The 26,526-nt window shown below is 44.3% G+C and overlaps 2 protein-coding genes across 3 annotated transcripts in view; both read left to right on the plus strand.

The window, feature by feature from the left end:
* Positions 1–7,434, plus strand: part of LOC142737734 (ovochymase-2-like) — a 102,849-nt gene extending 95,415 nt beyond the window's left edge. The window contains exons 23-24 of the mRNA XM_075849720.1: positions 6,236–6,387; positions 7,186–7,434. Coding sequence (XP_075705835.1) covers positions 6,236–6,387; positions 7,186–7,377 — 344 coding nt within the window. The 3' untranslated portion in view covers positions 7,378–7,434. The remainder of the gene's footprint in view (positions 1–6,235; positions 6,388–7,185) is intronic.
* A 7,929-nt stretch (positions 7,435–15,363) lies between these two features.
* The window catches only part of FAM13A (family with sequence similarity 13 member A), a 303,023-nt gene continuing 291,860 nt past the window's right edge, over positions 15,364–26,526 (plus strand). Inside the window, exon 1 of one of the 2 annotated variants that reach the window (XM_075860670.1) lies at positions 15,364–15,479. In XM_075860670.1, coding sequence (XP_075716785.1) covers positions 15,441–15,479 — 39 coding nt within the window. In that variant the 5' untranslated portion in view covers positions 15,364–15,440. The remainder of the gene's footprint in view (positions 15,480–26,526) is intronic. The other variant, XM_075860672.1, reaches the window with a different exon arrangement.

Here is a 26,526-nt window from a genome sequence, read left to right on the forward strand (position 1 = left end):
CTCCCCTAAGAGGGACTGTCATCTGTAAGTATTTCCTTATTCGGCTCAACATACACAAGAAGTGGTCTTCAGTGAGGTCTGAGGCCCAGATCAACTGGACTGTTATCAATATGTAATGTATTCGTTTTCTCTTTTAGGCCCCCTGCACACGTAGCAGATTTGTTGCAGAATTTCTGTCCGGATTTGTGAGTGGAAAACCAGCTGCCAAATACTATTGCAGGCAAGTGAGTGAGATTTAAAAAATCTCATTCACATACTGCTGAACATTTTCCACACAAAAATCCGAGCATGGTCTGGATTTTGAAATGTAGAATCTGCCGCAATTTTGCTGCAGAAATACAGCGGAAACGCTATGGATATGCTGTGGAAAATCCAAAACAAATCCGCTACGTGTATGAATCCCCTGTGTGTCCACACATGTAGCAGATTTGTTGCCGATTCTGCTTATACGAAGTGTTTTCGCAGTGTATTTACAGCAAAATCCGCAAGTATTACGTGTGGATTTTACTGCAGATTGTACCCCTTCTACATTGTAAGGCCTTGCTCACACACTCTGTCCCAAAAAAAAATCTCCTTTGAAAAGGAAACCTTTCCAATGGAAGATATAATTTTTCTGCCTCTGTTAAATGTTCGTCTAACTTGTCCCTGACTGTTTTTATTGGTCTGTCCTTAAGACTTGTAGGACTGGTACTCTTAAGGAAAGGGTCTATTGTATAGATACAATGGTTCCTTCAAGTCCACAAAAGATTTTCCATTTCTACAATGCACCTTAATTTTTTTGTTAAAACTTGGAGAAAAATAAATTTGAGGATTCCAAGTTTGGAAATTCACGACTCTTTAGTGCTAACTCTGACATTCTGGCGGACGTTAATCAGCGGGTACTGATGATTTTAGTGATATGATTGAAGGACTGTCAAATTATAAAGACCACCCTGAGAACTGGTTCAAGCATAGACAATTTTGAAGAGAGTAGTGTTTTTGCATTAATAATTTCCTTGCCATATAACTCTCTTGCTCTGCTTTAGTAAGTATTATTAATAATGGCTCAGCTGTGTCTGCCACTTTCGGTCTAGGTCGGACTGGGAATTCTCTTACTGAGAAAATATTCATCTCTACCATTTATTTATTTTTAAAACGTAATTTCTTCTTCAAAAAAGGTAGTACAAGGTGAGGTTTCTCTCACATTTTCTATTCATTAAAACCCATATACCGCAACTAAAAAGAACGGTTCTCATTTCTAAAGGAATGGAGCAATGTAGACTTATCAAGCATTTACAGAAAGCAGTTAAAAAAATTATGATAATTAGAATAATAGTAATAAGTTGTTTTTTTATAAAAACATTAATTACAGAAAACAACAATTTGAGCAGGAATTTGAACAACTGATACGGTGTATTTGTTCTCTTATCTTACTAAGCATTGAGAAACACAGCTCATTCTTCAGAGTTATGTAATTTTGACTGTCTTAAGTTCAGGAACATACATAGAAATCATAAAGCCCCGTAGCAAAAGTCAGAATTGCCCCCTCAATGAAAGGCCTTTATAGAGCCAGACACACTACCCCTTTATTGCCACCCAGTTTCCCCCATGCCCCAATAGTACCGGCCACAATTAGCCACCTTAAATTGCAAATATTGCCCTCATAGTGCCTGCCAGGAGTTTAAGGCAACCCTAGTCCCCAGCCCCTTCAAACCTCCCCCATACACAAAGAGTCAAAAAAAGAAGTCAGTTACACAGTGATTGACTAAATACAATCACTTTGTTGTCTGTAGCCTAAAGCGCCTTCCATGATGTGCGTTTACCTCTCCTGACTCCTAACGGCTGGCCTGCTGTAGAATCATTACTGGCAGGAGGAGCAGAGAGGACCATGCGCAACCTCCACGCGGTGGCAAGGCGAACAGGAAGAGGCGGAGTCACAACACTATCCAGAGATATCACAAGAATAGGTTGGCCAATAAGCAGTGCCTCCCTTGGCCAGCAGAATTTTGTGACATTTCTGGCCACCTCCGTAACGAACAGGCTGTCCGGCTGTCTCTATCTGTCTCTGTTCAACAGTTGCTGAACAGAGAGAGACATCCAAGCACAACAGGATAGACAGAGGGCTGGAGGGGGGGGGGTGGATTAAGATTTTATCCTGCTAGGCCAGAAATTGCATGTAATGAACAAATATTACAGTGTATATTCTAATTTTAACAATCCAAAAGCCTCTCTTCTGCTATGTGTGTTCTCAAATAGATTAGAAGCTTGGAGAATTTAGCAAAGTCCCACAAAGCAGTAATTAGATGGAGTCACAGATATGCAATTGGTGAAGATCAGGATGGGATGATTGGATTTTAAGTGGATTATGGTTAAGAAAAATTAGGAGAACAGATGTCCATTTATGTTGCTGCAGCCAAAAAAAACAAAGTACGAGTCAACGGGTTGTTATCCATTTAGATATCAAAACTAGTTTATTTTTTTTTAATAGTTGACTTTTCCTAGCTCATTATAATTTTTGTTAAATAGTGAATAGTGTATTCCCTACTGTTGCTTGGATTTATCTTTAAGCATAACCACTTGATGAGGATGCCATTTGGAGTACCCTCCTGTGCTAGACATTATGGTTTTGCTCATTGGGCTCACATATTTAGGCTGGATTGCAAGTCCCGGACCGAACACACTGCAGGGAGCCGGGCTCCTAGCATCATAGTTATGGACGACGCTAGGAGTCCCTGCCTCTCCGTGGAACTACTGTCCCGTACTGAAAACATGATTACAGTACGGGACAGTTGTCCCGCAGCGTCGTACATAACTATGATGTAGGAGCCAGCCTGTGTGTTCGGTCCGGGACTTTCGGCCGAAATACGTTCCATCCTTTACGGATCGAACATGCTCGTGTGAATCCAGCCTTATAGTGAAGCTGTACCAAGCTATAAACCGGAGCTGAAACCAATTTGCTAATCTTATACAGTGAATTCGAAAAGTTTTCAGAACTTTTCACATTTTGTTATGTTGAGGCCTTGTGCTAATACCCAGAAATGACAAAGTGAAAACAGACATTTATAAATTTTTGCAAGTTTATTAAAAATTAAAAACTAAAATTTTGCATGGACATAAGTATTCAGACCCTTTGCTTTAACTCTGGGGGCCTCCCATTTCTCTAGATCATCTTTAACCGGTTCAGGACCGGGCTATTTTGATCCTTCAGGACCAGACACCAATTAGCCCTTTTTAGCATTCGTTAGTTAAACGGCTATAACTTTTTTATTTGTTGGGCTAGCAACGTGATTTTTGCATTTTTTTTTTCCATAGACAATGCAGGTTTCTTTTTTTTTTTTTTTTATCATTTTTGTACACATCCTTTTATGCTATTTTAGAATTTTTAGGCTTCATGTTTGAAAATAATAGTAAAAAAAAAAAACTTTTTAGCTATTTTTTTCTGGTAATAACAATAGTTTTATCCTCAAATAGACCTTTTACTTGTGATCATCATTGTCTACCGTAAATTTTATATATCACATGTCTATTTTAGGGTAATTGGCTCAGGGCTAGCGTTACGACAATGATTGGCGGGGGAAACAATTTTTTGGGGTGGGTATTTTATGTGTATTTATTATTACAGCTGCCGCTGTCTCTATTCATGTACACAGCGCTCATTGAGGTAGAAGCAGCGAGCAAGCTAAAACCCACGCCATAAATAGTCTATGGCGCGGGTTTTAAGGACCCTGACCGCTGGCCGTAAATACACAGCCAGCGGTCGGGGACCTGTTAATTTACCTGTGGTAAATTCCTGCTAAATCTTGTATTCTAAGGGTATGTTCACATGCACTGTTTTCAGACGTAATTCAAGCGTTTTACGCCTCGAATTACGCCTGAAAAAACGGCTCCATCACGCCTACAAACATCTGGCCATTGCTCGCAATGGGTTTTACGGTGTTCTGTTCCCACGAGGTGTAATTTTACGCGTCGCTGTCAAAATACGGCGCGTAAAAAGACGTCCGCGAAAAAGAAGTGCATGTTACTTCTTGGGACTTTTTGGAGCCGTTTTTCATTGACTCCATTGAAAAACAGCTCCAATAACGGCCGTAAAATACACCGCGAAAAACGCGAGTAGTTACAAAGACGTATTAAAACCAGGAGCTGTTTACGCCTGAAACCAGCTCCGTATTTTCAGACGTATTTTGCTAAGCCGTGTCAACATACCCTAAGGGCGGGTTCACACGTGGCGGAATTTCACTTAAATTCCGCTGCGGACACTCCGCAGCGTTAATCCGCAGCGGTGCCGTTTGTCCATTGACTTACACTTTAATTTAGCAGTGTTCGTTTAGACGAGGCGTAAAATTCCGCTGCGGAGCATAGGCTGCGGAGCGGAATTTGGTGTCCGCAGCATGCTCTGTCTGTTGCGGAGCAGTGGCGGACTCATGGCGGAATTTCTCCATTGACTTCAATGGAGAGTCAAAATTCCGCAATGAAGTCCGCAGATCTTATGTGTGCTGCGGAGCGTATTGTTTTTACTACCATGACATTTCTTCATTCTGGCTGGACCTATGTATTTCTAGGTCTACAGCCAGACTGAGGAAGTCAATGGGGCTCCCGTAATGACGGGAGCGTTGCTAGGAGACGTCTGTAAATAGTCACTGTCCAGGGTGCTGAAAGAGTTAAGCGATCGGCAGTAACTGTTTCTGCACCCGGGACAGTGACTACCGATCTCAATATACATGTATCTGTAAAAAACATATAAGTTCATACTTACCGAGAACTCCCTGCGTCTGTCTCCAGTCCGGCCTCCCAGGATGACGTTTCAGTCTAAGTGACGGCTGCAGCCAATCACAGGCCAAGCACAGGCTGCAGCGGTCACATGGACTGGTGCGTCATCCAGGGAGGTCGGGCTGGATGCCGAAAGAGGGACGCGTCACCAAGACAACGGCCGGTAAGTATGAAATTCTTTTACTTTCCCTAGGGAAAGTGCTGTCCCTTCTCTCTATCCTGCACTGATAGGGAGAAGGGAAGCACTTTTCCCGCAGTCCGCAGCAGCTAGTCCGCATCAATTTTCTGCACATTTTGTGCAGATCCGCAGCAGAATCTGCAACGCAGATTCTGTGCGGCATTGATGCGGACAGTTGCGGAGGAAATCCGCCACGTGTGGTCATGCCCTAAGAGGGCTAGACAAGGGCAGAACCCCTAATGAAAATCTATCCGCAGCCATTTCGTTAAGGCCTTATTTAAACGAACGTGTTTCACGTCCATGATACGCGCGTGAAAATCACGCGCGTCGCAAGGACCTATGTAACTCAATGGGGCCGTTCAGACAGTCCGTGATTTTCACGCAGCGTGTGTGCGCTGCGTAAAACTCACGACATGTCCTATACTTGAGCGTTTTTTGCGCATCACGCACCCATTGAAGTCATTTCCGTGTGCCTCGCGTGATTCGCGCTACAGTTGTTAAATAAATGAAGGAAAAAAAAAACCACCACATTCATTGCAGTTTCTAAGCATCAAAACCGCATGTCATAAGGATGGCATATGCATGAAAATCACGCAGCCACGCACCAAACACTTATGACACACGGAACTGCAATGCGCGCAAAACGCTGCATTTTTTGCGCGTGTAAAACGCACACGTTCGTGTGAATCTCGCCTAAGATGCAGTGTTAGTTACCAGAAGAAAATAACAGCGCAGAATATATATTTTTCATGTAATTCTACAGTATAATGATTGCTCCAAAAACATATTGGTGACAGATGCTCTTTTAAAAAAAAAAAAAATAATATATTTGATTACTATATTTGGTATTAAGACTATTATGCAAACAATTACATTTTACTCACAATTAAATATCATGGGTCCTTTGCATCAAAGATAATCATGGCTTTAGGGGCTGTTCACATATGCGTTGTGGTATTCCGTTGTTCTGCTCCGACAGAGGAGCAGAACAAGGGAATACCGAAAGCAATGGTTTCATTGCAAAATGGATGCCGCCGCCGGCTGACGGAACCCATTGACTTCAAGGGTTCCTTCATCTTTCTGATGGGATATCCGTGATTTTACCAGAAACAATAGCGCAGCATGCTTTGCTACTGTGTCAGGTAATCCCTGTCGGATCTGCGACGGAGGCCCCTAACGGAGCCTCCAACGCAGATGTGAACAGCCCCTAATTAAATGAATTTTTGCAATCTTTCTTGTCAATATTTAGTTTAAATACTAATGAGTCGAGATTGCAGCACTAAAATTTATATAAAAAATATTTACTTATAGGTGGAATGAATTCCAAAACAAAGTTTCAGGTGCCAATACCCATCATGTCTTACGAAACTTGCAGTCAGTCCAGTTTTTGGCAGAACCAACTAACTGCATCCATGGTTTGTGCTGGCTTTAAATCCCCAGAAAAATTAAAGTCTACTTGCAAGGTAAGTGTAAAGGATTTGCCAGACACAGCTTCTGTGTCAACGCCCGTGGTTAATCAGCCTGCATCTGTGCCTAGGTCTGCTTGAGTGACTCGTTCTGCTACCACTCAGGCTGGTAGGCTGAGGAGTGGGAGAACCTATCACAGCCTATCACAGAACCTTGATCTACTTATACCTTCATTTGCTGCTTGTCCTTTGCCTGTGATTCTCTTGCTTCCTGGCTCTGTTGTTCCTGCTTTTCCTATCGACCTCTGCATCATATTGACCCTGGCTTTACTGACTACTCTCCTGCTCTGCGTTTGGCACCACATACACTCCTCGTTTGACTCGGCTCGTTCACTACTCTTGTTGCTCACGGCGTTGCCGTGGAAAACTGCCCCATTTCCCTTAGCTTCTGTGTACCCTTGTCTGTTTGTCTGTCGTGCACTTATTGAGCGTAGGGACCGTCGCCCAGTTGTACGCCGTCGCCTAGGACGGGCCGTGCAAGTAGGCAGGGACTGAATGGCGGGTAGATTAGGGCTCACCTGTCTGTCTCCCTACCCCGTCATTACAGTAAGTCAAAATCTTAAACTGGCCATAGACTTGGGATAATTATTCTCCACCATAAACATGACTGTTTGGGTATACCAAATGAGCATGTTAAATCTGTTGCACCTTTTATCTTGGAGAATAGATGAATTGGAAATATTTTCGGAGGACGGTCTGCCAGTCACCATAGACATAACGACATGTTTAGGAGCAACTTTATGCATTTCACTTGTAACTGTTTACGTAAAATGCTTTTTTACATGTATTTTCCAGAGTGGGGCTGAAGGAGCACTGATTTGTCAATCTGCTTTAAACTCTGCTTGGGAAGTTCAAGGAATCACAAGTTTTGGAACTAATAATTGTCTAGTGGAAAGAAAACCTCAGGTCTTTACCAAAGTGTCAGCCTACAAAGATTGGGTTGTGGACAAGATCAAAAAGTTCAGTTACGAGAAAAACATTGCATAAATATATTATTTGAACTATTGGAGAAATCGCAAATAAAATGATTGATGCTTAATAAAAGAAAAATATATCTTGTATTTTTTGATAATAACACCTTAAATTAACTACATCATAAAAATGTTCCGTATTATCAGATGAAGATAGAAAAGTAAAAAACAATTACGTATCATAAACAGTTTTCTAAACTCAGTCACCTGCTTGTGGTTTTGTGGTCCCAGATTATCCTACAACTCTGTCAATTTGGATTTTACTCCACTGGTTTCTAGCACAAAGTATGTGATTCCAGTATAAATGACGTTTATGAACATAAATATTAATTTCTTCATACAGCACTCTAGTGTGTGTGTACAAACAACACTTCCCTTGGATTTAGGAAACAAATTTTAAAGAAGGCCACATGGGCCATATTTTTTGCCCAAAACAAGGAGTGGATATTAAACGAGTAGTCTTTCATTTCATCATTTCCTCTCTTTAGGATCCACTCCTGGCTCTAGTTTAAAAAAAAAATGCATAAAAACTTGCACTGCGTCCTAGAAGGGATATTCCAATCATACGGACCTATCATGAGAATGAAGGTCCTATGACTTCTGTTTTTGCATTATAAGCAAAAATGGTGGCCACTGCAGTATGGAGAAGAAGCAAAGGAAATGTCTGTGGTCAGAATACCCCTCTAATAAAAACACCCAGCAACGGAGATGTCTATGGTCAGAATACCCTCTAATGAGCGCCTGGCTTGCACTGCCACTGGTAAATACTAGCGTCCAGGAATTCGTACCTGTCCGACATTTGCCTCTCCGCGCTTGCAGGCAGGCCTGTACACAGCAGTGATTAAGTATTTGCATGTATGGCAGGTAATACTCAATATCCAACCTCTTATTTATCAGGTATCTTTAAACATAAATATGTGTTGCCGGCTTAGATATTTGTGGCCCAAAGCCGTGACCTGCTTCTATCAGACATTTATGGTATATCTTTAGAAAATGCCATAAACGTCAAAGGTGGGAATAACCCTTTAATAACAAGACACGGTTTTTATGCCCTGCGTTAATGTTTCTAACTATTCTTATTGCATGTTTCAGTAACAGAGAAGGCCCTGTTCACACAGTTTTTTTTGGCACTGATTTTGATGCAGAAATGGTCCCACATGGTTTTCAATGGGAGTCAGAGACGTATTTTTCCCCGGGCCGCTTTTAGCCGGGAAACAAAAGCGGCATGTCCTTTCTTGCCCTGGTCACCGTCTCTGATCTCCCATTAAAATCAATGGGAGGCAGAAAAAACCTGTGGCGCTAGTTTCCAAGCGTTTTACGCTGCGGTTTTTGCCCACGATCCTCACATTAGCTTCAATGGTTGCAGGCTAAAAAAAAACGCATCGCGGCGGGTCAAAGTGCCAGCAGGTCAAAATCTGCCTCAAAATTCCTGAAGGAATTCTGAGGCAGATTTTTTCTGCTAGCAAAAAAACTCAGTGTGAACAGGGCCTTAGGCTTCTTTCTTTTTTTGTTATAAAAGACTAAAGAAGCACTCCACTTTATTTTTTTAATGCACCGTCCATTTGTACATTGGTGTTTCAGTGGAGTGCTGTGTGCAAAAATACTTACCGATTCCCGCATCTTGTATTTTTCGTGTCCAGCGCCGCTCACGTGATCCTCCCTCTGACTTGACTGGAGTGACTGTGCTTTTGAATAAACCGGAACTCAGGCTCTCAATGCATTCCTATGGGAGCCAAAACAAGGCTCCATAGGAATGCATTGGAGCCTGACTTCCGGTTTTCTGAAAAGCAGCGATTGCAGACCAGGTCAGAATGAAGATCACGCGAGCGGCGCTGGACCCGAAAAACGACAAGATGCGGGGATCGGTAAGTGTTTTTGCACACAGCACCCCACTGAAACACCAATGTACAAATGGAAGGTGCAATAAAAAAAATAAAGTGGAGTGCTTCTTTAAGCATGTGAAAACTCTATTTCACATTTATTTTTTTTATTTATTTTTTTTGCAAATGTAAGGCCACGTTCACATGAAGTATTTTGGTTTTTATTTTTCAGACGGTCAGCCTCTGATTTCTGCCGTGGATTCTTGGCCAAATCCACATTGGATTTTTCCACATGGAAAAATTCTCCATGTGAACATAGCCTAAAATGGCCCTAAAATTTTCTATATTGCCTTTGTTTTGTTTTTTCTTTGTTCTTGTGTAATATACAGTGCCCACCAAAAGTTCCGGAACAACCTCATAACTTTTGAATGGCTCGAGGTAGAGGGTTGAAATTTGGTGGGATTTAATGGGGTCATAAAATATACCTGTTAACGCTCAAAAAAAACACCCCCACCTGGTGGGGTGGTCGGGGGCAGCAAAATCTTAAGTGGCACAGGGGGTCCAGTGGGGGCTTATTTGAAAGCTCTTTCAATACAAAAACGATGCTGCAAACAATTTTGAGATAGGATTCTTTTTTCGCTGAGATATTTAACGTTAAAGTTATCATCTTCATTATCATGTTACAATCGTAGACCAGGTCCATTTTGTATCGCCGAGGCCGATTGTAATAATACATCATTTAAAGTCACCTTGATGTGACATTCCCAAGCTCACACACACACACATTTAGGATTTTACCTGCGCGGTAGATTTTGGGTAATGCGAACACCGGCGGTAGCCGATAATGAAGATGATAACTTTAACGTTAAATATCTCAGCGAAAAAAAAATCCTCTCTCAAAATCGTTGCAGCATCGTTTTTGTATTGAAAAGAGCTTTCAAATGAGCCCCCACTCGACCCCCCATGCCATTTAAGATTTTGCTGCCCCCAAGGGGATGGGGGTGTTTTTTTTTGGGCGTTAACTGGTATATATTATGACCCCATTAAATCCCACCAAATTTCAACCCTCTACCTCGAGCCGTTCAAAAGTTATGAGGTTGTTCCGGAACTTTTGGTGGGCACTATAGAGTATACACCAAACAGTCAGAAAAAAACAACATATCATAATTGTGTATTATTTTCTTTTACACTACATTTTTCTTCTATTGCTGGAACTGCCATAGCTGCCCTAGTTACAGGGGGGGGGGAAACCCTGCTGTTTATGTGACATTTGTCACTGTCAGAGCTGATCTGGATATTCTTATACCCAGCAGTTCTGACCCAGTAACAAACTCACAGTAATTAAGGGAACATACACAAGAAGCAGCGCTACCATATTCTGTACAAGGCCTTATGCACATGAACATTACGGAAATATTAAGTCCTAGACATTGTGGCATCTTCTATTGCATGGTATTCCTTCTAGGGTAGAATACGGTGCTGTAAAGAGGCATCATGCAACAGTTCACAATATGCCTACGGCTACGGGTCCATAATACATGCGTTATTGTATGCAAGAAGCCCTATATACACTTCTGATCATGAATACAGAAATGGTTAGAAAACTATTCTGTCTTCTCTGTCATGTGCCAGTTAAGGCGCGTTCACATCTGCGTCCCAGGTTTAGCTCTGCTTTATCATAGGAGCAGAACAAGAAGAATACTATAAGGCCTCATGCACACGGCCCGTGATTACGGCACGAACGGCTGCGGAGTGTCATCGGTGGGCCGTCTGCAATTCACAGACCGTGCACGCATTGATTTCAATGCACGTTGATTTCAATGCACGGACTGTGGAAACCACAGTCGTGTGCACGGGCCCATAGAAATGAATGGGTTCGCAATTCATCCACATTTTTGCGTATGAATTGCGGATGCAAATACACGGTCGTGTGCATGAGGCCTAAGTTTGGGGTCCGCTGCATGACGGAATCAAGCGGTGCCCGACGTATCCCATTGACTTTAATGGGTTTCGTCATTTTGCCGGACATAATAGCGCAGCATGCTGACCTATTTTGTCTGGTAAAAACAACGGAATCTGTTACGGAGACCCCTAACGGCACTCCAAAGCTGATGTGAACAGCCTCTTACCTGAATTTCTTATAAATAAAATAAAAGCCAAATAAAAAACACATGGAGGAGGCAGAATAGTCCTGTGAAAATGATACTAAAACAGCGGATCTCACATGGGATACCGCTACGACCTGCTGCAGATTAGCTCGAGAATGCACAGCTCTTTATGGTTCCTGTAAGCCATTTCAGGAACTGCTTCCTCAGGTAACGCTGTTCTAAAATTTTCTTTTCTTTCATTGCGGAGTTGCATTTTTCCACATGTAAGGGCACGTGGTGGAGTTTTTCCCGCTGCAAATGTTGGTGCAGATTCGGGGCAATTACGCAACGAACCTGCACCAACATTTGCATATTTGACAGGTAAAAAATCTATCTATCTATCTATCTATCTATCTATCTCATATCTATCTATCTATCTATCTATCTATCTATCTATCTATCTATCTATCTATCTATCTATCTATCTATCTATCTATCTATCTACCTCATATCTATCTATCTACCTCATATCTATCTATCTATCTATCTATCTATCTCATATCTATCTACCTCATATCTATCTATCTATCTATCTATCTATCTATCTATCTATCTATCTATCTATCTATCTATCTATCTATCTACCTCATATCTATCTATCTATCTATCTATCTATCTATCTATCTATCTATCTATCTATCTATCTATCTATCTATCTATCTATCTATCTATCTACCTCATATCTATCTATCTATCTATCTATCTATCTATCTATCTATCTATCTATCTATCTATCTATCTATCTATCTATCTATCTATCTATCTATCTATCTATCTATCTATACAGTGGCGGACACAGACTGCAAAAGGCCCCTGTGCAGATAATGTGCCAGGGCCCCCCCCCCCCACCCCGCAAACTTCTCATGGCCGACGGTCCGCTTTCAGCTGCATCGCTGGGTCTCCTAAGTGACCCAACAATGCAGCACTAGCAGCCGGTGCGTCACTAAGGCTGGGTTCACACACACACTATTTACGGACGTAATTTGGGCGTTTTAGCATTGAATTACATCCGAAAATGCGGCTCAAAAGCGTCGGAAAACATCTGCCCATTCATTTGAATGGGTCTTACGATGTTCTGTGCCGATGGTCATTTTTTTTTACGCGCCGCTGTCGAAAGGCGGCGCGTAAAAAACTGCCTGTCACTTCTTCAGATGTAAATGGAGCCGTTTTCCATGGACTCCATGGAAAACCAGCTTCAATTACTTCCGTAGTGGACGCAGCAAAAGACGCCTGCACATGCCATTACGGCTGAAATTACGGTGCTGTTTTCTCCTGAAAACAGCACAGTAATTTCAGCCGTAACAGACGCTGCCGTGTGAACATACCCTCAGGGCTTAAAATGTCCGGGAAATAGCCCCAATACATATGTGTCCGCCCCAAAAAAAAGTGTGTGTATAGGAGACAGCATAGCATATCTATAGCACTACGACCCTATAAACTATGGATAGGATTAGATACAGTGGCTGAGCAGACAGTATCACACATGATAGGATTAGATACAGTGGCTCAGAAGGCAGTATCACACATGATAGGATTAGATACACAGCTCAGCAGACAGTATCACACATGATAGGATTAGATACAGTGGCCCAGCAGACAGTATCACACATGATAGGATTAGATACAGTGGCTCAGCAGACAGTACCACACATGATAGGATTAGATACAGTGGCTCAGCAGACAGTACCACACATGATAGGATTAGATACAGTGGCTCAGCAGACAGTATCACACATGATAGGATTAGATACAGTGGCTCAGCAGACAGTACCACACATTATAGGATTAGATACAGTGGCTCAGCAGACAGTATCACACATGATAGGATTAGATACAGTGGCTCAGCAGACAGTATCACACATGATCGGATTAGATATAGGGCCCAGCACAGTATCATACATGATTGGATTAGATACACAGCTCAGCAGACTGTATCACACATGATAGGATTAGATACAGGGCCCAGCTCGCTGACATTGCGGCTCCAATACCAGCCAGATACAATAAAGCAGCAGCAGCCTAGCATCACTACAGATGGTCAGGTACTGGATCGTACCCGGCTCTTCCCAGCACCCCTGGTGGCGGTGGGTACCGGGGTAATAAAGGGGGTTAGTGTTAGCCTCTGCACCGGCTAACACTAAGCCCTGCCTTAGCAATGGATGCTGTCAATCAGCCGGCGGCCATTACTAAGGCGGTAGTAATATAGTTTAAAAAAAACCACAAAGACATAGAAAAAATATTTTATTGAAATAAAAAAAAAAAACACAACCCTCATTAACCATTTTATTAATAAAAAAAAAAGCTGTCATCGAAGTAGTCCTGGAATCCGCCGTAGTCCAACGACCGAACCTGTAAGAAAACACACAAAAAATGATTAGTAACACATGTGTTAGGGTATGTGCACACACACTAATTACGTCCGGAATTGACGGACGTATTTCGGCCGCAAGTACCGGACCGAACACACTGCAGGGAGCCGGGCTCCTAGCATCATAGTTATGTACGACGCTAGGAGTCCCTGCCTCGCTGCCGGACAACTGTCCGGTACTGAAAACATGATTACAGTACAGGACAGTTGTCCCACAGCGAGGCAGGGACTCCTAGCGTCGTACATAAGTACGACGCTAGGAGCCCGGCTCCCTGCAGTGTGTTCGGTCCGGTACTTGCGGCCGAAATACATCCGTCACTTACGGACGTAATTAGTGTCTGTGCACATACCCTAAGGCTTAGATACAGGGCCCATGTGTGATACTGTCTGTGGGACCCTGTATCTAAGCCTACCACAAGGTAGGCTTAGATACAGGGTCCAGCAGACAGTAATCTTATACAGTATAAGATTACTGTGTGCTGGGGCCCTGTATCTAAACCTACAGTGTGGTAGGCTTAGATACAGGGCCCAGCAGACAGGATCACGCATGGGCCATGTATCTAAGCCTACCATGTGATTGGCTTAGATACAGGGCCCAGCAGACAGCATCACACAATCTGTGATCCTGTCTCATGGGCCCCCTAAGCCTGCTACATCGTAGGCTTAGGGGTTGTGCAGTCCCTAAACATTGATGGCCTATCCTCAGGATAGGCCATCAATAGCTGATGTGTCGCCCGGGACCCGCAAATCAGCTGTTTTGAAGGGGCCGCAGCACTCGTACGAGAGCTGCTTCCCCTTCATTTCACTACTCGCCCACACTGTGAATCGCCGAAACCGATTCACAGTGTGACCGGAATGAAGTGACAGGAATGAAGGGGAGCAGCTCTCGTACGAGTGCTGCGGCCCCTTCAAAACAGCTGATTGGCGGGTCCCAGGAGTCGGACCCCGCCAGTCAGGGCTATCTTACCTTCCTCTTCGGCCGCGGCGGGAGTTCTGTCGTCTCGATGCTGTGCGCGGCGCATAGCGCTGTGACGTCATGTGCTGCGCACAGCGCCTGACGTCAGGACCTCCGCTGCGATCCGGAACCAGGAAGGTAAGTAAAGTATGTTACTATAGTAACAGGGGCCCGCGGCCCGAGTTACTATAGTAACTTTTTATTGATGTGGTGCGGGGGGCCGTGGGCCCCCCTGGCTTCGGGGCCCGGTCGCAATTGCGACCGCTGCGACCCCTATAGCTACGCCAGTGGTCCACGGGCCTCTGTCTCAGTCCTCAGCATCGCGCAGCTGAGAACTGAGTCGGCCAGCAGAGGAACGGGCCCCCTTCCCACGCGGGGCCCTTGTGCAGCTGCACCGGCTGCACATGCGGTATGTCCGCCCCTGTATCTATATATATACATACGCACGCACGCACATACACACACACAGTATATACTTATATATGCTGATGTATTAATATACATGCTATATATGATATTAGTAATATTTTGGATTGTTTATTCAATATGAGTTCTGTAGCGTGTAGCAATAAACACACGAGGTCTATTATCTCAACAGTTTCCACTTTACGCTATTTGCGTAGCAGTAGCAGGGAGCGCAGGTTCTCTAGACGAAATGGCAGTAAACTAAACTGAGCGACTTCTGTGAATCGCGCTGAAATAGCGTGCGCACGTGTGGCGTGTTTACAAACACCATGGTGGGAGTGTCCGGACTAAATCCCTCACGGAGGACTTGACCACTCTACCCACATGCTGGGCGCTGTATGTGGCGGCAGGGGGCTGCCTCAGGTATGTGCACTGTACTATCATGTGACCCGTGTAGTATGTGTGGCGTGGGATCTCTTGTGCTGTCGCCATTATAGTCTGGAGTTGTAGTTTCCCGTGTACCTTAGTAAACTTGAAGCAATGCATTGTATACCAGCGGTCGTGGCCTATGTGCTGCTATGCTGGCAGAAATGTATACATGGCTAGCAGGTTATTCTTATTTAACCAGTTAGGTTCATGTCTTGTGTCAACATCTAATTTTAAAAAAAGTGTGTGCAAGAATGTATTATGGTATAGTGCTCATAATGGATGTCATATTAAAGCTCCTCCCAAATTATAACAAGCCAGACATTTCTTATCCAAAGGGACATGCACTCACAATATTGCATTATAAATGTATGTATTTGTGCGACAAATCTACTACATAATACCACGCGTCGAGAGAGATTTATCCATAGCCGTACACCGTATAACTATGATTGCCACAAGGCCGGTAAACCACTGGCCCAGCAGGTCAAAGGATACTGACTGAGTAAGGGCCCGTTCACATCAGCGTTGTCTTTCCATTGAGGGGTTGCGTCTGAGGCTTCCGTCGTGGAACCCCGCAGCGGAAAGGGAAACCTTAGCTTCCGTTTGCATCACCATTGATATCAATGGTGACTGAAATATTGCTAATGGTTTCTGTTTGTCACCGTTCCGGCAGGGTTCCGTTTTGACGACGGAATCAATAGCGCAGTGGACTGTGGTTATGGCTATGGTTAAGAGTGATAAAAAAATAAAAATTGCATGTACCCCAAAATAGTACCAATGAAAACTACAGATTGTCCTGCAACAAATAAGCCCTCACACAGCTCCGGTGGTGAAAAAATAAAGTTCTGGCTCTCAGAATATGGTGATGCAAAATGTTCAGTGTTCCAAAAGCAGATAAGATTAGGCACCATTAATCAGCGTGATACTGACCACATATCTGCAGATTATTATTTACCACATTATTATACCCTCTTATTATGCCCTGATGTGCTCCGCACAGATTACATATACCCCTACATTATAAACTGAAATACCAACAAAACCCAAAACAGAACAACTGCCAAGCAAAATCTACGCTTCAAAATCCAAATGGCGCTTCTTCCCTTCTGAGCCCTACAGTGTGCCCAAACAGCAATTTACGTCCACATATATGGCATTGCCATACCCGGGAGAACCCGCTTAACAGTTTGAGGTATTTGTCTTCAGTAGCATGAACTGGGCACAACTTATTGTGCACTAAAATGGCATACCTGTGGAAAATTTCAATTTTCACTCTGCACCATCCACTGATCGTTCATTTCTAATAAAAAAACAAACAAAAAAACCTGTAGGGTCAAAATGCTCACTACACCCCTTAAATGCCTTGAGGGGTGCAGTTTCCAAAATGGAGGTCACTGCTTGGGGGTTTGTTTTACTATTTGACCCCAGAGCCCTGCCATTGTGGGCCAATGCTGCGAAAATCAGGCAAATTATAAATGCCTTGAGGGGTGTAGTTTACAAAATGGGGTCACGTTTCAGGGTTTTCCGACTCTACTCTGTCATTGCGCCTGTACACCAGTCCAGCAAAATCTGCGTTCTAAAAGCCAAATGGCGCTCCTTCCATTTTGAGTTCTGCCATGTGCCCAAACAGCAGTTTAGGGCCACACATGGGGTATTGCCGTACTTGGAAGAAATTAAATTTGTAATTTTCACTGCCTAATTCTCGCGAGATCACGCTTGCTGTCATTAAGTCCCACACAAACGTTACCGAAGTGTCGGGATTGTGAATAGATATCGCATCCTGGCTGGAAGCGATGTCCAGTCACTCTCAAGACACTTCAGTAACGTTAATATGTGAGTAAGTGACAGCACATCGTGAACAACTCAAGATCACTACGTGCTGAGTAAATGAATGGAGAGAAGTGTATGACGCTGATTGGTCAGCGTCATACACTTCTCTTTACAACGCCCACTTGGTCAAAAGCTAAAAAACGCTCAGTTGGGCATTAAGAAAGTCATTAGCATAAATCTAAAATAGGTCATAACAGATGCAGATTTTATTTTCCAGCAGGAATGGGCATCTGCCCACACTGCCAAAAGTACCCATACCTGGTTTAATAACAACAGTATCACTGTGATTGATTGGCCAGCAAACTCGCCTGACCTAAACCCTATAGAGAATCCACGGTGTATTGTCAAGAGGAAGATGAGACACCAGACCCAACAATGCAGACTAGATGAAGGCCGCCATCAAAGCAACCTGGGCTTCCATAACACCTCAGCAGTGCCACAGGCTGATCGCCTCCATGCCACACCGCATTCATGCAGTAATTCATGCAAAAGGAGCCCCGACCAAGTATTCAGTGCATATACTGGACATACTTTTCAGTAGGACAACATTTCGGTATTAAAAATCATTTTTGAAATTGGGCTTATATAATTTTCTGAGACACAAAATTTTGGGTTTTCATTAAGGCTATGTTCACACGGGGTCTTTTGCCGAGTTTTTTGACGCGGAAACCGCGTCGCAAAACTCGGCAGAAACGGCCCGAGAACGCCTCCCATTGATTTCAATGGGAGGCGTCGGCGTCTTTTTCCCGCGAGCAGTAAAACTGCCTCGCGGGAAAAAGAAGCGACATGCCCTATCTTCGGGCGCTTCCGCGTCCGACCTCCCATTGACTTCAATGGGAGGCAGGAGAAAGCGTGTTTTATGCCCGCGGCGCTCAATGGCCGCGGGCGAAAAACGGCGCGATAATTGCTATTCACACGGAGTATTTTGGGGGAGGAATATCTGCCTCAAAATTCCGTTTGGAGCTTTGAGGCAGATATTCCTCCCCCAAAATACTCCGTGTGAACATAGCCTTACTGTTCGCTATACTCCTACCAAGTAAAAGAAAAAAATGCTGGAAATTGATCACTCTGTATGTAATTAATCTATAAAATATGAGAGACACTTTTTGAATTGAATTACTGAAATAAATAAACTTTTTGATATTCTAATTCATTGAGAAGGACTAGTATACAAGGCCCTCAAAGCCACTTCAGATCTGAACTGGTCTATGAAAAAATAGCCTTTCAATTTTTTTTTGAAAATGTGAGAAATTGCTGCAAAAGTTGTCTTGTAACGTCCTAGAAAAATAAAAGGAGTTTTAAAAAATTATGCCTACATAAAGTAGACATATGGTAAGTGTTAGGCCCAATGCACACAACCGCGCCCGCAATCACGGCCCGCGGCCGGCCGCTGACTGACAGCCGTATTTTCGGGCCGTGCTCCCATACAAAGTATGGGAGCACGGCCCGCAAAATGCGAAAGAACGGACATGTTCCATAATTCCCGGAACATTTCCACGGCACGGACACCCTTCCGTAGTGCTACGGAAAGGTGTCTGTGTTCAATGAAAGTGAATGGCTCCGTTTTTGCAGACCGCAATTGGAGGGTTTTTACGGTTGTGTGCATGGGGCCTTAACTAGTAACTATTTTGTGTGGTATTACTAAGGGTATGTGCACACGATAACTGCATTTACGTCTGAAATTACGGAGCTGTTTTCCGGAGAAAACCGCTCCGTAATTTCAGACGTAATTGCATGTACTGGCGTTTTGCGAGGCGTCTTATACGGACGTAATTTGGAGCTGTTCTTCATTGGAGTCAATGAAAAACTGCTCCAATTACGTCCCAATAAGTGCCCTGCACTTCTTTGACGAGGCTGTAATTTTACGCGCCGTCTTTTGACAGCGACGCGTAAAATTACAGGTTGTCGGTACAGTACGTCGGCAAACCCATTCAAATGGGCAGATGTTTGCCGACGTATTGGAGCCGTATTTTCAGACGTAAATCGAGGCATAAAACGCCTAGTTTACGTCTGAAAATAGGTAGTGTAAACCCAGCCTAATGCCTCATTCACACGACAGGGTCCGAGTGTCGGCCGATAAAAACGGCCGTTTTGGTGCGTTTTTCCCGGCCGGTTTGCATTAGTTTTACTTCCATTCCGATCCGTGTTGCCGTTTTTAACGGCCGATTTTGACACGTTTTGCATTCGTTTTTTTCTCTGTCCGTTTTAAAATCGGATGAATTTCATTTAAATTTGTTGCCACACACAGCCCTCTGTAGATAATACCATCCAGCCCCCAGCAGGTAATGCCACCCAGCCCCCAGCAGGTAATGCCACCCAACCCCCAGCAGGTAATGCCACCCAACCCACAGCAGGTAATGCCACCCAGCCCCCTGCAGGTAATGCCACCCAGCCCCTTGCAGGTAATGCCACCCAGCCCCTTTTGGGCCGTTTTTCCCGGCCGGTTTGCATCCGGTTTGCATCCGTTCTGGGCTGTGTTGCCGTTTTTAACGGCCGATTTTGACCCGTTTTGCATCTGTTTTTTTCCCTGTCCGGCCGGGGATTGGAGATTCCGACTTCTACAGGGAGCAAAAAAAAAGACCCTCCTCCTCCTCCTCACATGCACTCTGCACTGGAGGAGGAGGAGAGAGAGCGCGAGCGACGGAATACATGGCCATCACTCGGGACACATTTCGGTGATGGCCGTGTATTACCCGGCCCCATAGACTTCTATGGGGGCCGGGTAAACGGCTGAAAATAGGGCATGTCCCATTTTTTGACGGCCAGGTTTCCCGTGTTCGTGTGAATAGCCCAATTAGGGGTGTATTGTTCCTACTGCAGCCGGGTGACGGCCGATTTATGAACGGCCGTCATCCGGCCGGGAAACCCTGTCGTGTGAATAAGGGCTTAGGGCCTGTTCACATCACCGTTCGCTTTCAGTTCCGGGTTTCCGTCGGGTGAACCCTGCAACGGAAAGTGAAACTGAAACCACAGCTTCCGTTTCCGTCACCATTGATATCAATGGTGACGGAAACATTGCTAATGGTTTCCATTCGTCACCATTCTGTCAGGTTTCCGGTTTTCCGACGGAATCAATAGCGCAGTTGACTCCGCTATTGATTCCGTCGGTTCCCTCTGTAGATAGTGCCACACCCCCCCTGTAGATAATGCCACGGTTCCCTCTGTTAGTGCCACACACCCTGTGAATACCGCACTGGCCTCTGTTGATAGTGCCATACCCCCCCCGGTTTATAGTGCCACACATGCCTCTGTAGATAATGCCGCATTGCCCTCTGTATATAATGCCACAGGGCCCCCTGTAGATAGCACCACACACAGGCCCCTTTGTGGGCAGCGCCACACACAGGCCCCTTTGTGGGCAGCGCCACACATAGGCCCCTTTGTGGGCAGCGCCACACATAGGCCCCTTTGTGGGCAGCGCCACACACAGGCCCCTTTGTGGGCAGCGCCACACAGCCCACAGTCCCCATATAGATCGCAGCCCTCCCCCTTCCTGCAGATAACCTGAAGGAGTGAAATCTCCCTTTGGCCAGGGATTCCGCTCCTGGAGCGCTCCCCTTCATGTCTCTGTCCATATATGGACAGTGACATCAGGGGCAACTTCTGAAGCGGAATCCCCGTACACAGCGTTGCCGACACAGTGACCGGGGATTCCACTCCAGGAGAAGCCCCTGTCATCTGTGTCCATTTATGGACCGTGACGTCACTGGCTTATCTTGGAGTGGAATCCCCGGTCACAGAGTCGGCAACGCTGTGGACGGGGATTCAATCCACAATGTCCAGTTCCCTCAGTCAGAGGGATGGCTCGAAAACGTCGCATGGGTCTGGAGGTTGTGTTCACAGGATACAAAATAGTTTTCTTTTCGACCTCCTGGGCTTTTTTCCCCTGTGAATGACCCCTCGGTGCCCCTCCAGGGCCCAAGCTTTTTCGCAAACCATTCAAAGCCTCCTCCATCAAGGAGTAATTGTCCCAGTACAAACTCCAGAACTTTGCAAAGGGTTTTATTCAAAACTTTTCACAGTACAAAAGGGGGATGGATCTATTGAACCCATTTTGGATCTAAAAAGTCTCAATCGATTTATGAAGATTCAAAGGTTTCACATGAAATCTCTGCGATTGGTGGTCGCTTCCTTGGAGGTAGACTAGTTCCTGGCCTCAATAGAAGTCAAGGATGCTTATCTTCATGTTCCCATTGCTCAAGTACATCACCGTTTCCTGTGCTTTGCAGTAGGTTCCGTGCATTTCCAGTTCGTGGCCCTCCCCTTTGGGCTGGCCATGGCTCCAAGGGTCTTCACCAAGGTCATTGCGGCGCCCCTTGGCTCTCCACAGAACTAGGGATAGCGGTTATCCCATAATTGGATGATCTGGTGAAGGCATCTTCCAAACAGGACAACTTGGACAGCATCAACATTACACTGGATTGTCTTTACAGATTGGGATGGCTGACCAACAGCACCAAGTCATCCCTCACTCCTCGGAGAATGGAGTTTCTAGGGATGGTCCTGGATGCACAGGCAGCCAGGGTTTTTCTTACCAAGGGACAAAATCTTCACTGTTCGAGAGGAAGTGACAGTACTCCGCAGGAATGCTCCTTGCTCCATCCACATGAAAGTCTTGGGGACGATAGTCTCAACCTTTGAGGTAGTCTCATTTGCTCAATTTCACTCCCGATTTCTAGAGCTGGCAAGTCTCTGGACTCCTTGGATATGATGATCTGTCTGCCCCTTCAGTCAAGAGGAAGCTTCTGTGGTGGATGTCTTTCGACCAACATCTCTCAGGGAAAACCCTTCACAACTGTCCACTGGCAAGTCATCACAACAGACGCAGGTTTGTCCGACTGGGGGGGGCAGTCTTCGGCTGCCTCACAGTCCAGGGCACCTGGTCTGACCCGGAAGTTCAACTCTAGAGAATCATCTTGGTGCTAAGGGACATCTTCCTGGCCCTGTCTCACTGGACGTCTCATCTCCAGGGTCTTCCAGTGAGGATACAGACAGACAACTCTACAGCAGTGGTGTACCTCAATCATCAGGGAGGTACAAGGAACAGGACTGTATGGAAGAAAACCGCCAAGATCCTTCGCTGGGTGGAACAAAATGTCCCAGCAATCTCCACAGTGCAGATCCCAGGAGTAGACAACTGGGAGGCAGATTACCTGAGCCGGGAATTCCTGGATCCCCGAGAATGGTCTCTTCATCCAGAGACTTTTCACAGCATTTGCATTCGTTGGGGTTTCCCGAATGTGGATCTCTTCGCCTCCTCACCTCAATCACAAGTGCCTGGACAACGTAGCCAGAACCTGGGATCCCAGGGCCATAGGAGCAGACGCCCTGGTTCTCCACTGGTCGTCCTTCAACCTCCTTTATCTTTTTCCTCTCCTTACACTCCTGGCTTGTATGCTGAAAATGGTCAAGGATACAGGAATCCCAACCATTCTTGTGGCCCCAAACTGGTCTCGCAGAGCTTGGTATGCAGATCTCATGCTCCTGTTAGAAGCCCCGTGGCCACCTCCTTTGCAACACAACCGCCTCTCAGGGTCCAATGTTCCACTCTGCTTTACCTCGGCTGCGTTTGACGTCTTGGCTTTTGAATTTGTGGTTTTGAAGTACAAAGGTTTCTCTGATCCGATCAGTCAGACCTTGATTAAGGCCCTTAAGACTCCATCCCAAAGGATTTACCATCACACCTGGTTGGCTTATTTTAAGTGGTGTGAATCCCATCCGTTCCACCCCTTCCACTTTTCCATCCCATGAATTCTGGCCTTCCTCCAGGTGGGTTTGGATCAGGGACTTAGATTGGCTATTCTTAAAGGGGCAGGTTTCAGCCATATCTATTTTCCAACGCATTTTGGCTTTCCGCGCTCCAATTAAGATTTTTAAAAATAATGTGGTTGCATAAATATGCAAACCCTTAAACTAATACTTTGTTGAATTACCCTTTGATGTTATGCCAGCATTCAGTCTTTTTGGGTAGAAGCCTATAAGCATGGCAGATCTTGACTTGGAAATTGTTGCCCACTCTTCTTGCAGAAGCGCTCCAAATCTGTCAGATTGCGAGGGCATCTCCTGTGTACGACCCTCTTCAGGTCTCCCCACAGATTTTCAATGGGATTCAGGTCTGGGCTCTGGCTGGGCCATTCCAAAACTTTGATCTTCTTCTGGTGCAGCCATTCTTTTGTTGATTTGGAGGTATGCATTGTGTTGTGTTGAACTTCATCTTCAGCGTTTTAGCAGAGGCCTGCCGGTTTTGTGCCAATATTGACTGATATTTGGAACCTTTTCATAATTCCCTCTACCTTGACTAACGTTCCAGCTGCAGAGAAACAGCTGCGTCCACCATGCTTCACTGTGGATATGGTGTTCTTTTGGTGATGTGCAGTGTTGGCTTTGTGCCAAACATACCTTTTCTAATTACGGCCACAAAGTTCAAAATGGTCTCATCAGGCCATAAGACGTTTTGGCAAACTTAACCCCTTCCCTCTTTGGCCACTTTTGACCTTCAGGACAGAGCCTCATTTTTCAAATCTGACATGTTTCACTTTATGTGGTAATAACTTCAGAATGCTTTTACCTATCCAAGCGATTCTGAGATAGTTTTCTCATGACACATTGGACTTTATGTTACTGGGAAAAGTTGCTCGATACATTCAGCGTTTAATTGTGAAAAACACCCATATTTTGCGAAAAATTGCAAAAATTAGCATTTTTCTAAGTTTAAATGTATCTGCTTGTAAGACAGGCAGTTATACCACACAAAATTGTTGCCAATTAACATCCCCCATATGTCTACTTTAGATTGGCATTGTTTTTTGAACATTCTTTTATTTTTTTCTAGGATATTACAAGGCTTAGAACTTTAGCAGCAATTTTTTCACATTTTCAAGAAAATGTAAAAAGGCTTTTTTTACAGGGGCCAGTTCAGTTGTGAAGCGGCTTATAGGGCCTTATATATTAGAAACCCCCAATAAGTCACCCCATTTTAAAAACTTCACCCTCAAAGTATTCAAAACAGCATTTAGACGTTTCACAGGAATTAAAGCAGAGGTGAAATTTTAAAATTTCATATTTGTTTGCAGAAATTCATTTTTAATCAACACATATATCTATTGCCAATATCTATTGCCCAGATTCTGCAGTTTTTAGAAATATCCCACATGTGGCTCTAGTGTGCTAATGGACTGAAGCACAGGACTCAGAATCAAAAGGAGCACCTAGGGGATTTTGGGGCCTCCTTTTTATTAGAAAATATTTTAGGCACCATGTCCGGTTTGAAGGGCTCTTGCGGTGCCAAAACAGTGGAAATCCCCCAAAAGTGAATCACATTTTGGAAACATATGCCAGCTTGTGCCACCATAACAAGACCGCTCTCTAATTATTATGCTGTGTTTTTCGGTTTTAGAATCACCCTACATGTGGCCCTAATCTTTTGCCTGGACATTCGACCAGGCTCAGGAGTGAAAGCGTACCATGTCAAATTGAGGCCGAATTTGGCGACTTACACGGTATTGGTTCACAATTGCAGAGCTCTAATGTGAAATAATAAAATAAACCCCTGAGAAGTGACCCCATTTTGGAAACTGCACCCCTCAAGGCATTTATTAAGGGGTGTAGTGAACATTTTCACCCCACAGGTCTTTTCCATAAATGATTGCGAAGCGGAAGGTTCAAAGTAACAATTAAGATTTTTCCTAGATATGCCATTTCAGTGGTAGATATGTTGTGCCACTGGGGACACACACACCAAAAATTGTTAAAAGGGTTCTCCCGGGTATGGCGATGCCATATATGTGGAAGTAAACTGCTGTTTGGGCACGCTGTAGGGTTCAGAAGGGAGGTAGCGCCATTTGGCTTTTGGAGCGTGGATTTTGCTTTGTAGTAGTTTTGTTTGGAGTCTTACTGGTGTTTCCGTTGATAATGTGGGGCATATGTAAGCTGGGCAGATTACATCAGGGGCATAGTCAGGTGGTATAATAATGGGTTTAAAAAAAAAAATGCATACATGTGTGTTACGCTGTGAAGCAATCCTTTCTGCACAGGCTGATGTTGCACTGATAAATGTCCTTCCTTATCCTCCTTTTGGTACACACTCCGCACCTTTGCAGTTTCGGGAATTTTACTGGGAAGTGTTGTCCTGGTATAAAACGGGCGGCCTCGCTTCCAGCAGATATGTTTGGGTCCTACCCTTCCTGGTTCCCTAATTTTAGTGCCTTGATAATTCGCATCTTGAAACAGAAGAAGTGTTCCCCTCGGGCTGCACAACTGGATATTTTGCTTTCCTGTCTTATTGGAGCCTTAACTTATTTTATTTTTTCATAGACGTAGTGGTACGAGGGCTGTTTTTTTGCGGGACGAGCTGTAGTTATTATTGGTACAATTTTGGGGTATAAGCGACTTTTTTTATCACTTTTTAGAGGCAAGGTGACAAAAAAACAGCAATTCTGGCATCTTTTTCTAGTTCTTTTTATACAGCGTTTACCACGCATAATAAATTACATGTTAACTTTATTCTGCGGGTCAGTCCGATTCCGGTGATACCTAATTTATTTCACTTTTTTATGTTTTACAACTTTTTGCACAGTAAAGTTACTTTTGTAAAGAGAATGTATTTTTTTCTGTCGCCATGTTGTGAGAGCCATAACTTTTTTCATTTTTTCGTCGATGGAGCTGTATGAGGGCTTGTTTTTTGCAAGACGAGTTAGGGTATGTTCACACGATGAGAGGCATTTACGTGTGAAAAGACAGACTGTTAATAGCTGCCTCGTTTCACACGTAAATGCTCCTCCTCGCATTTTGCGAGCCGTCTGAGACGCTCGTAAATCTTGAGCTGTGCTTCATTGAGTTCAATGAAGAACAGCTCAAATTACGTGGCAAAGAAGTGCCCTGCACTTCTTTGCCGAGGCAGTCCATTTACGCGTCGTCGTTTGACAGCTGTCAAACGACTACGCGTAAATTACAGGTTGTCTGCACAGTACGTCGGCAAAAGCATTCAAATGAATGGGCAGATGTTTGCCGACGTATTGCAGCCCTATTTTCAGGCGTAAAACGAGGCATAAAACGCCTCGTTTACGTCTGAAAATAGGTCGTGTGAACCTAGCCTTTAGTTTTTATAGGTACCATTTTTGGATATATGTGAATTTTTGATCACTTTTTATTTCAATTTTTGGAAGACAAAGTGACCAAAAAAACCTCAATTATGGCAGTATTTTTTTAGTTA

Source organism: Rhinoderma darwinii, chromosome 1 (assembly GCF_050947455.1).
Source record: "Rhinoderma darwinii isolate aRhiDar2 chromosome 1, aRhiDar2.hap1, whole genome shotgun sequence".
Taxonomy (NCBI): Eukaryota; Metazoa; Chordata; class Amphibia; order Anura; family Rhinodermatidae; genus Rhinoderma; species Rhinoderma darwinii.